The sequence below is a fragment of the Lemur catta genome, chromosome 18 (assembly GCF_020740605.2).
Source record: "Lemur catta isolate mLemCat1 chromosome 18, mLemCat1.pri, whole genome shotgun sequence".
NCBI classification, from domain to species: Eukaryota; Metazoa; Chordata; class Mammalia; order Primates; family Lemuridae; genus Lemur; species Lemur catta.
The window spans coordinates 41,653,533-41,666,337 of record NC_059145.1 but is presented as its reverse complement, the minus strand read 5'-3'; the positions used below and the strand labels follow the sequence as shown (position 1 = coordinate 41,666,337).

Below are 12,805 nucleotides of genomic sequence, written 5' to 3'. Positions count from 1 at the left end.
ACCTCATTTATCAGGAGGTTACTTCAGCCGTCTGTGACATAACTGAGAACCAAGAAAGATGTGTAAAGAGTCCTCTGAACTTTCAACTGGAGTTGATTTAACACAGTTCATGTACTTAACTCTCAAGAGAGGGATCCAGGCCCTCACTTAGAAAGAGTCTTTGTTCCATCTGTAGCAATCATTCTAAGAAGTTTATCTGTCTGGTTTTTCAGTTCATGAAAGATCAGAAACCACAATCATGAGGGTGTTTAGAATTCTGGAAGTAGGTAAACTTGTAGAAGGACAGGTAAGGAAAGAGAAAGCCTGTCATAGATAAGGATTTAACAATTTGGGCATTAGTAAAGGGACAAGTGGCCATACACATAAGGCCTCATTCACACTGTGAAATGACTGATATTTAAAATGTGTTGCTGAATCAGTAAGGAAGTTATGTTCTATGTTCTTTGTGTAAGAAAGCTGGGGAGCACGTGATGGTTTAAAAAGCTGGGGAGCACGTGATGGTTTAAAAAGTTCATTTAAAAAGAGTATAATATAGAGCTTTTTCCCTCTGAGGTAAAAACACTCCATTTGTCTTAAAGAATTCAGTTATTTGTGAGACTCTATTATTCGTTGACAGTGCCAGATACAATGTCAAGTAACTGCCTTGTAAAAGTACCCATAAGTTAGAGTCTGTTCTTCTATGGTGCTTCTTAGTTCTCTCCCTTCCTTTTTGATTTTATGGGGACAGCGTTTCTCAGCCTTTCCAGGGTTTTGCTTTTCACCTTCTACCCTAACTTGGCACCGCCTGTCCTGGGGCCATGTTGATCGTACCACTCACTCTCTAGCATGACTCCTCATCTCCTCACTAATTAATGCTCGCTTTTGTACAACAGCAGCCTTCCTCTCAGAAAGTGTTGCTACCAAGCAGGAAGTAGCCAGCAGAGGCCTGGGAGGCAGAAAGGAAACCCATTAGTGTGGGTTTGGGAGGAGGGTGTAGCTGTGGGTTCTTGAGCAGGGGAACTACTTGAAGAAATGGCACTTTTTGTGGTGAGATCCCCCTGACTGGTACCACTGTGTATCTGGCAGGGCAGAGGAGTCCATGCCTGTGGTGACAGAGATGCTTCCCAGGCTGGGCTGGTTGTCATGGGCACCCTTCTACCTCACTGTCTCTCTATGACAGAGGGGAGTCTCAGGTCCATGGGCACAAAGAGGCTTCTTGTGTTGGGCCCTTAGTGGCAGGGTCCCCCTTGCCAGTGCTACCCAGCTGCCCCACTTACTCGTTTTGAGTGGGGAGAGGTCCGTGGACACAAAGAGGATTCCAGGGCTGGGCTGCTTGTTGCGGTGGGATCTTTCTCACTAGTGCTGCCTGGCCATCCTGGTGTCTTTCCATGGGGCAGAGGAGTCCCAGGCCTGGCAGGGAAGGAGAGCACTTCCCTGGGAATCCTACTGCTAGTGGGGAGTCCTGATTGATTCCCCCTTACTGGTTCTGATGGCCCCCCCCTGGTATTGACAGGGCTCTTATTTGATTGGTGAAAGAATGAGCCAACCTGGACTACCTGGGTTGCTAGGTTGGGGTTAGGAAATGCTGGGCCTTGGTCTCCTCCTTCTCATGGTTTGGGGGGAGCTTAAGATGTGCTGGTACTGTGTTGTTCCTTCAGTCCTGGGGACCCAAACCAATTCGTCTTCCTTTTAGCACCTTTCAGCATTCTCCTTTGGTTGCCTCTTACATTGTTTCCAGAGTTTGTTTTATTTAGTAAGGAGACAGAGGGAGAAATAAGTCTATGCCATCTTGTCCAGACTGGAAGTCCCTCTTTACATTTTTAAATATTGTATTTATAGTAGTAATAAAATACTGTAAAGTAGTATTTAACATTGTTATCTTTGTTTTTGGACAGTTCAACTTTCTAAATTGCTTCGCCTCACTTTTCTACATTGCCTTTGTCCTGAAGGATATGAAGCTTTTGCGCCAGGTGAGTGTGAATAACAGAAAAGTATCAAATTTTTAGGTCTTAGAAGTGGTTTCCTATATTCAGCTAATGTTACTGTCTTTAAATTTTTATTTTTACAAATATTTTAAATTTTGTATATTTCTAAGTCCAACTCTAAATGAAAAACCATTAACAATTACCCTGTATATTGTACTCAGCTAAAAAGAAATTAGTTGAAGCTAACCAACTTGCAGAATTAATCATATAGGGCAGTAAAATCAATTCCATAGTTTGCTTCAAAGCTTGTCAAAGCAATTGTAACAGCAAACATGTAGTATTTTTTAATTGAACTTTTTTGTGTGTCTCAGGGTGGGGGAGTGATTGTTTTAAAATTTAATTTTTAAATAAATAAGTTGTTAAACTTTAGAGACCAGTGGATCCTATGCAGTGCTGAAAGATACATTTTTTGAAATGTATAAGAAAGTCTGATATTTATTTTGGTACGTTGCCATTTCTGGATCACATAATACCAGCTAGTAATAAATCGAGCACAAATTATTGGTTTCTAAATTCTCTTTTTCATACTTGAGCCAGTTACCAGTAAAGGGCAATTCCTTCCTGGTTTTAATGTTCTGAGATTAGTGCGCAGTGTTTCAAAGCCTGGGCTTCTTAATAGTTATGTGAGAATTTGGGATAATTTTTCAGGAAATTTAAAAATTTGTATGATCAGAGAAGATTAAAAGATTTTGAAGTTGTGGTTCTAACAGCTTACATAAAAGTAAAATTAAATATTTTAGTTGCTCTTAGCAACTCTACTAGATACATTGCTACTTCTTAAAAATTATTTTTGAAAATTGAGAAAGTTAAAAAATAATACATTTTGAATTGATAAGCTGGATTACATACCTTCTCTGGTGCCATGCATTAGTGTATTAGGGCATGACTTCGTTTCTTACACTTTAGAGAGTCTCCTTTATTTAGCAGAGAAGAGGATAATGGAGGAGGACTTTTAAAAAAAAATAGGATTGTAATACTAGCAAAGGTGGTGTGTGATAGAAACGCTCATATCTGTCTGAGAAAAGTGAACCTTGACACAACATTTCTGGAAACCAGCTTGGTTGGTAGCTTTGCCAAGAACCTTTAACTCTAGTAAGTCTTCAGAGATTTGTCAAAGATTCATGTACGTGGATATCCAGCAGCATTTATAAGAGTGAAAGTTGGGAGTAATCCTTAATTCATCAGCAGTGTATTGGCCAAGTAAAAATGAATTTTTAATGACATGAGAAAATGCTCACAATATATTAAGAGAAAAAAGCAATATACAAAGTTGTGTACATAGAGGATAATTATAGTTTTATTCTTACAAATGATTGGAAAGAAATATCCCAGATGTAACAGTAGCTCTGTCATGGTTGTAGAATTATGAGTGGCCTTTTTTTCCTATTTTTTTAAAAACATTTTTATTGATACATAATATTACACATTTTAATGGGTACATGTGATATTTGTTACATGCATGGAATGTGTAACGATCAAGTCAGGGTATTTTGGATGTCTATCACTGCAAGTATTTATTATTTATCTACTGGGAACATTTCAAGTCCTCTCATTTAGCTGTTTTGAAGTATACAATACATTGTTATTAATTATAGTCACCTTACTCTGCCATCAAACATTAGGATTTATTCCTTTTATCTAAATGTATGTTTGTACCCACAGACCAACCTCTCTTTAACCTCTTCCCCTACAATACCCTTCTAAGCCTTTGGTAACTATCATTCTACTCTCTACCTTCATGAGATCAGCTGTTTTAGCTCCCACATATGAGGCAGAATATGTGATACTTGTCTTTGTGTGCCTGCCTTATTTCAGTTAACATAATGACCTCCAGTTTCATCCATGTTGTTGCAAATGACAGGATTTCATTCTTTTTTATGGCCAACTAGGATTCTATTGTGTATATATACCATGTTTTCTTTATCCATTCATCCACTGATGGACACTTAGATTGATTCTGTATCTTTGCTATTGTGAATAGTGCTGCAATAAACATGGGGGTACAGGTATCTCTTTGATACACTGATTTCCTTCCCTTTGGATAAATACCCAGTAGTGAGATTGCTGGATCAAAGGTAGTTCGATTTTTCGTTTTTTGAGAAATCTCCATACTGTTTTCCGTAATGGCTGTACTAATTTACATTCCCACCAACAGTATATGGGAGTTCCCTTATCTCTAAATCCTTACCAGCATCTGTTATTTTTTGTCTTTTTGATAATAGTCATTCTATTAGTAGCTGGGATGAGATGATATCTCATTGTGGTTTTGATTTGCATTTCCCTGATGATTAGTGATATTGAACATCTTTTCATATACTTGTTGGCTGTTTGTGTGTCGTCTTTTCAGAAATCTCTGTTCATGTCCTTTGCTCACTTTTTAGTGAGATTATTTGTTTTTGTTTTTGTTTTGTTTTTTTGCTATTGAGTTGTTTGAGTTCCTTGTATAATCTGGATTTTACTCCCTTGTTGGATGAATAGTTTGCAAATACTTTCTCCCATTCAACAGGTTGTCTCTTCACTCTGTTGATTGTTTCCTTTGCTGTGCAGAAGCTTTTTAGTTTAATATAGTCCCATTTGTCTGTTTTGGTTACCTGTGCTTTTGAGGTCTTAGCTATGAGTTCTTTGCCTAGACCAATGTCCTGAAGTGTTTTCCCTGTGTTTTCTTCTAGTAGTTTTATAGTTTCAGGTCTTATATTTAGGTCTTTAATCCATTTTGATTGGTTTTTGTATATGTTGAGAGATAGGGGTCATTCTTCTGCATATGGATATCCAGTTTTCCCAGTTCCATTTACTAAAGTGTTTTTTCTTTCCCAAGTGTATGTTCTTGCTGCCTTTGTCAAAAATAAGTTGGCTGTAAATATGTGGATTTCTTTTTCTATTTTCTATAGTGAGGATGTATTAGTTTTATAATTGAATTTTAAAAACATTTTAGCAACTACTTTTTTTCAAAGTTGGCAACATCATTTAGATTCATATGTTGCAGTCAGGATGAGATGACGAAACAGATAATTTTAAGTTAATTCATTTTCCTACTGATTCTTAACTAGTTTATTTCTTATTACAATTTTATTTGTATTATAACTTTATTTGTATTTTAATCTGTCTTGTGAAAAAGCATAAATTAAAAGCATCATTCTAACACCTGGCTTTTCTAATACTAGTTTTTTTATAACACAATATTATACCATTTGTTGAAAATTCTATTTTGTTTATTACATAATTGTATATATGCTATGGTTTTATTAATCTCCTTTGCCAAATATGATTTATGTGTTCCTCTTTAGAGCCTGGCCACTCTCCTGATTACCTCCCAGATCCTTAACCAAATCGTGGAATCTCTTCTTCCTTATTGGCTCCAAAAGAAGCATGGTGTGCGGGTGAAGAGGAAGGTGCAGGCTTTAAAGGCAGACATTGATGCTACATTATATGAACAAGTCATCCTGGAAAAAGAAATGGGAACTTACATGGTAAGTTGGAATATTGCTAAATTAAACATTTATTTAAAGTGAATAACAGTCATGCACTGAATTCAACAAATGTTATACACACTCACTGTTTCAGACGTGACTATGTTATAAGTACTTTCTGGCCTGTTTTCTCAGCATGAACCACTTTAAAGTTAAAAAGATGGACCTATCCATTTAAATACTGCTGTCTTGAATCTGAAGTTATGTCTGACAACACCAAAGGGCAAGTTTGAAGAATTGTGTGACTGCTCTGTGGAGAAGGGATAGGAATAGTTGCTTTGGAGATGACAGAGCGAGGGAGCGTTGGTCCCTGGAGAGGCAGCAACTTTGCTCACTCCTGATGCTTCGATCTATAGAAAATGATTGCTCAAGCAAAAGATTGAGGCTCATTGCTGAAAAATGGAATACCAATATAAAAATACCAATATAAAATTAAATTTTAGTTTAAATTAGTGCTATTGTATGTATATAAAACAGCTCCTTTAAGACAGAACTTCTGGTTTTTTTAAGGAACTACAAGCACATCATTAGAGGTTTGGTACTTATTTGAAAGCTCTAGCTCATAAAACCTCACCATGTGTTCAACAGACTTTTATTGAGCTTTGACTGTATTCACTATCTCCACACACTGGGAGAGGTGTTGGGATCACGTTGGCTTCAGGCCATTGTTTCGTATGTCCTGCACCTTCCTTCTCGGTACAGTGTTCTTCCTGGTGAGCTAGATCCTTCAGTGGTTCATTCAGTGAGAGCCCATTGTTGTTAAACTTTCATAGTCTCATTTTTCATCTTGAATCAATTTGTTTCCTGATTATTGAGTTTCTTGGCTGAATTTCACAGTCTTTCTCATATGCTTAAGAATTTTAGTTTATATTTTCAACCTAATAGGAGTTTGTCCTCCTTTTCTGTCTGCTTGCTTCTACCTTATTTTTTGCAGTTGCCCTCACTAAGCTTCCAAGTCCCTAGTCCAGAATCAGGTGTTTGCAGCCCAGAGCTCCCATCTTGTGGTGACAGTGAGGATTTTGTAGATCTGGTCACAGAGCCAGGAGGTAATATGCTCTTGAGACAAGTCGTAGTTCCTGGGCAGCAGTTCTGGCTTTTTTCAGCCCCTCTGAAAGCAGAGAGGACCATTGTCCCAGCCTTGGTTTCACTCAGTCAGCTTGGTTCCAGTTGCACTCCAGGGAAGGGGGTGCTCTTGGTTCTCCCGCCTCACAGGATACAGTTCCTGGCCACTTCGGATGGTCAGTGGACTTGGACTGGCCCTGTTCTGACTTACCATCTCAAGTTTTGTCCATTTCTCACCTATGCAGCTGTTTTTGTTTTCGGGTGGCAGTATGTCTTTGATTAAAATATAGACATATGTACTAGCATTTTCTGTCCTTTATTTAAGGGAGAAGACGATTCAGAGTATAAGCACACAGCACATCTTACACAGCAACACTCTTTATGTTTATATGTGAGGTATAGAGAAAACACAGAGGCACGGACGGAGGGAAGGTAAAGAAAAGCTGCATGGGTGTGGTGTGCAGCCAGCATTCTTGGATTGAGTGAGTGCTAGCTTACTATGGGTTAAAAGCTCAGTCTAGTTTACGCTGTGGCAGGATCCTTTGCTTGCCTGTGCTGGGGGTTGATATTTTTGGACACATTTATTTTTCTTCCTTTATTCTCTTTGAGAAACTACGCAGTCATGTCACCCATGTTCTCATTCCATCCCCCTCACTTTTGTAGGCTTCATGTCCCCCGCCATCACCTGGTGCTCCTGTATCTCCACTGCCTCTTCTACCTGCCCCAGCTGTCAGTAACTTGCCTGCTTTAAACTAAGCAAACCCTCCACACCCTCTGCTGTTGATGTCCTGTCTCTTTGCTGCCTCTCACAGTTTTCTGTAGTAATTCTCTGTGTTGTCTCTCATTTCCTACTTCTCCTCTAGTCAATTAGAATTTTCAGCTCTTTTTCTCTGAAATTATTTGGGCAAACGATGTCATCCCCTAAAGTGTCCCAAACCAAATTCAGCCTTCTCCGTACAGGTTTCTCTTGCTCTCCCCCTGGCTCAGTGAATGGTATACAGTAATCCAAACACCATACCCCTTGTCTGAGCAGTTCTCATTTGTCTAAAAACTTATGCCAATAAGGTGATACTGCCAGAATCATAGATCTGATCTCTTCTGGCATCTCATGACATCTGACAATACCTTTATAAAGAAAGTGAGGGAGGCAATGGTTCTTCCCGTGTCTAAAAGAGGCAACTGAAGCTCTGTGTTATTAATCATTTGGCGACTAAATCAGGAATAAGATTCAAGACTTTGCCTTCCCGTTTCAGACTCTGTTTTTTACAGCACAAGCTCGGAGATGTGAAATAAAGGACACAGTGTACTAATTTCTCTTGCAGGTCCTGGGTCTGTGAGTGAACTCTAGCATTGGCAGTGTTACTCCTTAACGTGCCTAAAGGGTCCTGCATGATCTGGCCATTTCCCCTCCTCATCTCCTACAAGTTCCTTTTACTCTTTCCACTGGACTGACATTGGGCATTTGCTATTTCAGTTCTCTCCATATATTTGGAGAGGGAAGATGCTTTCTGTTCACATTTGTTCTAGGCGATTGTTTCCTATGCACTAATCATTCCTTTTTTCTGGGTGTATTTTCCTCCTGCCTGAATTCAATGAATTTAGAGTTGTATTTTCTGTAATCTTATCTTGACTGCTGTAATGAGTCTGAAATAATATTGCCAAGCTTTGGGAAAAAGCAATTTGGCTGAAACTTAAGAAAATATTATTATAAAAGTAATACTTATACACTCACTATAGAAAATTTGGAAAATGCAAGACAGAGTAAATAAACAAAAAGAAATCCTTTGTAATATGCCCACCAAGGGTAATCCACTGGTATCTTCTGACCCTGGCTCCACCAGCCCAATAGGGCTAAGCTGTGTCTCTTCTTAGATCTTCACTATCCACTGCTGGCCTTTTCCTGGAACCGCCAGTTCACATCCAACCTCATAGCTGCCTAAGGCTGAATTTTCATGATGAATATTCCAACTAGAACAATGTATTGCTACACAGTAAATGAGCAGCCTTCTATTAATCTAGATAGTGCCAAAAATGTAAACGAGTGTCGCTGCACCAAAGATTTTTTGTTTTGGAAATTGTAACGATTTTTAAAAGGATATTTCATTTATGTTAATATGTTATTATTTAAAGGAATTAATGAAATTTTAAAATTTCTCAGTTTTAATACTATGGTAAATATCACTAGCTATAACTCACATTAACAGTAGATCTTTAACGTCTTTAATAATTTTTAAGAGTTTAGGGCTCTCAAGACCAAAAAGTTTGAAAACTGCAAATCTAGAGTAATCCCCTTGCCGTTTTTCAAGGCATTGGCTTTTGTGAATCCATTGTCTGATTGTTTCTTCCTAAAATCTGAGTTAAACTTCAGACGTATACGTCTTGCACCCCACCAGCAGGTATTGACATCAGATTGTCTCACTTGTGGGACTATCTTGTTTGTTTACTTGGCTGACTTGGTTATACTACAAAGGTTCTTTTTCATTTTGTAATGAATAAGTTATCTGTGGGTAGATACTTTGAGGCTTTCCTCTTCCCTATACATGGTATCTCTTCAAAAATGTAGTTTCTAATTTTTTGTTGCTGACATATGGTAATGCTATTGTTTTTGTATCTTTTACTCAACAACTTTGCTGAACTCACCTATTATTTCCAGTATTTTTTCTATAGATTTTATTGGATTTTCTATGTAGACAGTTATTTTAGCTATAAATAATGGACATTTTCTTTATTCCTTCAGTTTTCATCTGTTAGGCTCACTGGTATGTTCAATTTGAGTAGAAGTAGTTACCACAGGAATCTTTATCTTGTTTCTGATTTTTTGTGTTCTCACCATGATTGGGTATTATGTTTGTTTGATGTTTTTAGTAAGTAACTTTTTATCAGTTTAAAAATGTTATTTTCTCTTCCTTATTTACTAAGAGTATCATGAATGATATTTTATCAAAATTTTTTTGCTTTTATTGTGATTATCATGTTATCTCCTTAATTATTTATTGTTTTTATTTACATTAATACATTTCCTAAGGGAACGCCATGTTCACATTTAAATGATTAATTGTTTAGTATTTTTTTTACAGATTGCTATGTAGAGTATGCTAATATTTTATTTAGAATTTTTGTACCATTGGCGAATAATTTTCCTTTCTCAGTCACTGAGAGTAGGGTCCTCATGTTATTTATTGGGGAAACTCTGTTTCTAACACAAAGCCTGGCATTCAGCAATCACTCAATATAATATTGAATAAAGAACAGTTTAAGGAAGAGAACAGCCCAGTTCCTGCTGTCTGTATTGTTGCCTTCACTCTATACTTTCTTTCCTTGCCATTCAAATCTGCGCTAAATAAATATGCTCAGGGTAGGGAACTCTGAGATATGATGTGGCACGGATCACCTGGAACCTGAAACATTGCCTTCATACATTTAATAAATTAGATATGTAAAATTAATTATGATGATTTTTACAGACATACCATAGTATTCTTTTGTTTTGTTTTGTTTTTTTGAGATAGAGTCTCATTCTGTCACCCTGGGTAGAGTGTGGTGGCATCATCATAGCTCACTGCAACCTCAAACTCCTGGGCTTAAGCCGTCCTCCTGTCTCAGCCTCCCAAGTAACTGGATCTACAGGTGTAAGCCACCACACCAGTTAATTTTTCTATTTTTAGTAGAGACGGAGTCTTGCTTTTGCTCAGGCTGGTCTCAAACTACTGAGCTCAAGTAATACTCCCACCTCAGCCTCCCAGAGTGCTAGGATTACAGGCAGGAGCCACTGTGCCCAGCCCCATAGTATTCTTAATAACTACTTTGTTCTTATAGTTCATACATAGTTTCTTAGAATTGTCTTGGTCAGTTGGTCTTTGCTAACTTTCAGCTAATAGGGTAGGTGTGTCTTTTGTTAATTCTTTAAGGATTTTTATGTATAAGATTATATCTTCTGTAAGTAGAGATAGCTTTACTTTTCTGCTCTGGATACCTCTTATTTCTTTATCTTGTCTAATTTTACAGGCTAGAACCTCCAGGACAATGTTGAATAAGAGAATTGAGGGCAGACATTCTTGATCTTAGTGGGGAGCTTTAGCCATTGACTATGGGTGTTTTGTAGACACTGTTCATTGAGTTGAGGGAATTCCTTTTTATTCCTCACTTGTTGTTTTTGTCGTGAAAGGATATTGGATTTTGTTTTTCTGTGTCTTTTTCAAAAAACTTTATTAATGTGGTGTGTTACATTGATTGATATTTGTATGTTGAACCAGCCTTGCAATCCTGGGATAAATCTCACTTGGTCATGGTGTATCCTTTTAATATGCTGCTGGATCCAGCTTGCTAATATTTTGTTGAGGATTTTTACATTTCTATTCATAAAGGGTATTGGTCTATAATTTTCTTGTGATGTCTTTGTCTGGTTTTGGTATTAGGGTAATACTGGTCTCGTAGAACAAGTTGGGAAGTATTTCTTCCTTTTCTGCTTTTTGGAAAAGTTTGTGAAGAATTGGTATTAATTCTTCTTTAGATGTTTGATAGAATTCACCAGTGAAGCCACTGGGGTCTGGGCCTCTTTGTGGGAAGGTTTTGATTACTAACTCAATCAGTCTCTTGTTATAGATCTGTTCAGATGCTCTATTTCTCTTTATTATTATTTTTTTCCTTTTAGTTGACAGGTAATAATTGTATGTATTTATGGGGTACAGAGTGATACTTCTGTACATGTATACAGTGTGTAATGATCAAATCAGGATAATTAGCATATCCGTCACCTCAAACATTTATCATTTCTTTGTGTTGTGAACATTCAAAATCCTCTCTTCTAGCCTTTTAAAAATATGCAATAAATTATAGTTAACCATATTCACCTTACAGTGCTACAGAACACCAGAAATCATTCTTCCTGTCTAGCTATAATTTTGTATCCATTAATTAACCTATCCCATTCCTTCCCTCACCCACCTTTCTTAGCCTCTAATATCCACAGTTCTACTCTCTATTTCCATGAGCTCAAATTTTTTTTTTTTTTTGGTTCTCACATATGAGTGAGAACATGTGGTATTTATCTTTCTTTTTATGACTTATTTCACTTAATATAATGTCCTCCAGGTTCATCCATGTTGCTGCAAATGACAGGACATCATTCTTTTTCATGGCCAAGTTAGATTCCACTGTGTATATATACCACGTTTTCTTTATCTGTTTCTCCGTTGATGGACATTTAGGTTGGTTCAATATCTTTTCTGTTGTGAATGGTGCTGCAATAAACATGGGGATGCAGGTATTCCTTTAATGTACTGATTTCCTTTCCTTTGGAGAAATACCTAGTATTAGAATTACTAGATCATATGGTATTTCTAGTTTTAGTTTTTTAGAAACTTCCATACCATTTACCCTAATGGCTATACTAATTTACATTCCCTCCAACGGTATATAAGAGTCCCCTTTTCTCTGCATCCTTGCCAGCTTTTGTTGTTTTTGTCTTTCTGATAATAGACATTCTAACTAGGGTGAGATTATATCTCATTGTAGTTTTGATTTGCATTTCTCTGATGATTAATAATGTTGAGCATTTTTTCACATATTTGTTGGCAATTTGTATATCTTCTTTTGAGAAATGCCTATTCAGGTGCTTCACCCACTTTTTTGCTTCTTTCTTTCTTTTTTTTTTATTTCAGCATATTATGGGGATACCAAAGTTTAGGTTATGTATATTGCTCTTGCCCCCTTCCCCCCCCCCAAATCAGAGCTTCAAGCATGTCCATTCCCTAGATGGTACGCATTGCACTCATTATGTATGTATACACACATCCCCCCCCCACCACATCTGCCTGACACCCAATTAATGTTATTCCTAAATGTGCTCTTAGGTGTTGATCAGTGAAACCAATTTGATGGTGAGTACATGTGGTGCTTATTTTTCACCCACTTTTTGATTGGATTATATGTTTTTGTTATTGTTGCATTGAATTCCTTGTATATTCTGAATATTAGTCTCTTGTCAGATGAATAGTACCATAGTTTAAATATTTGTTCCCCCCAAACCTCATTTTTAAATTTGATCCCCAGTGTTGGAGGTGGGGTCTAATGGGAGATGTTCGATCATGGGGGCAGATCCCTCCTGAATGGCTTGGTGCGGTTCTTGCAGTAATGAGTAAGTTCTTGCTCTGTTAGTTCTTGTGACAGCTGGTTGTTAAAGAGAACTTGGCACCTCCCCCCCCCTTGCTTTCCTCCTTTGCCATGTGATCTCTGCACAGCTGGCTCCCCTTCACTTTCTGCCATGAGTGGAAGCAGCCTGAAGCCCTCACAAGAAGCAGATGTTGGTGCCAT

At 37.5% G+C, this 12,805-nt stretch overlaps 1 protein-coding gene across 3 annotated transcripts in view; it reads left to right on the top strand.

Moving 5' to 3' along the window:
* ANO10 (anoctamin 10) overlaps positions 1-12,805 on the top strand; it is a 177,678-nt gene that overhangs the window by 23,911 nt on the left and 140,962 nt on the right. For all 3 annotated transcript variants that reach the window (XM_045530741.1, XM_045530740.1, XM_045530742.1), the window contains exons 8-9: positions 1,875-1,949; positions 5,249-5,431. In XM_045530741.1, coding sequence (XP_045386697.1) covers positions 1,875-1,949; positions 5,249-5,431 — 258 coding nt within the window. The remainder of the gene's footprint in view (positions 1-1,874; positions 1,950-5,248; positions 5,432-12,805) is intronic.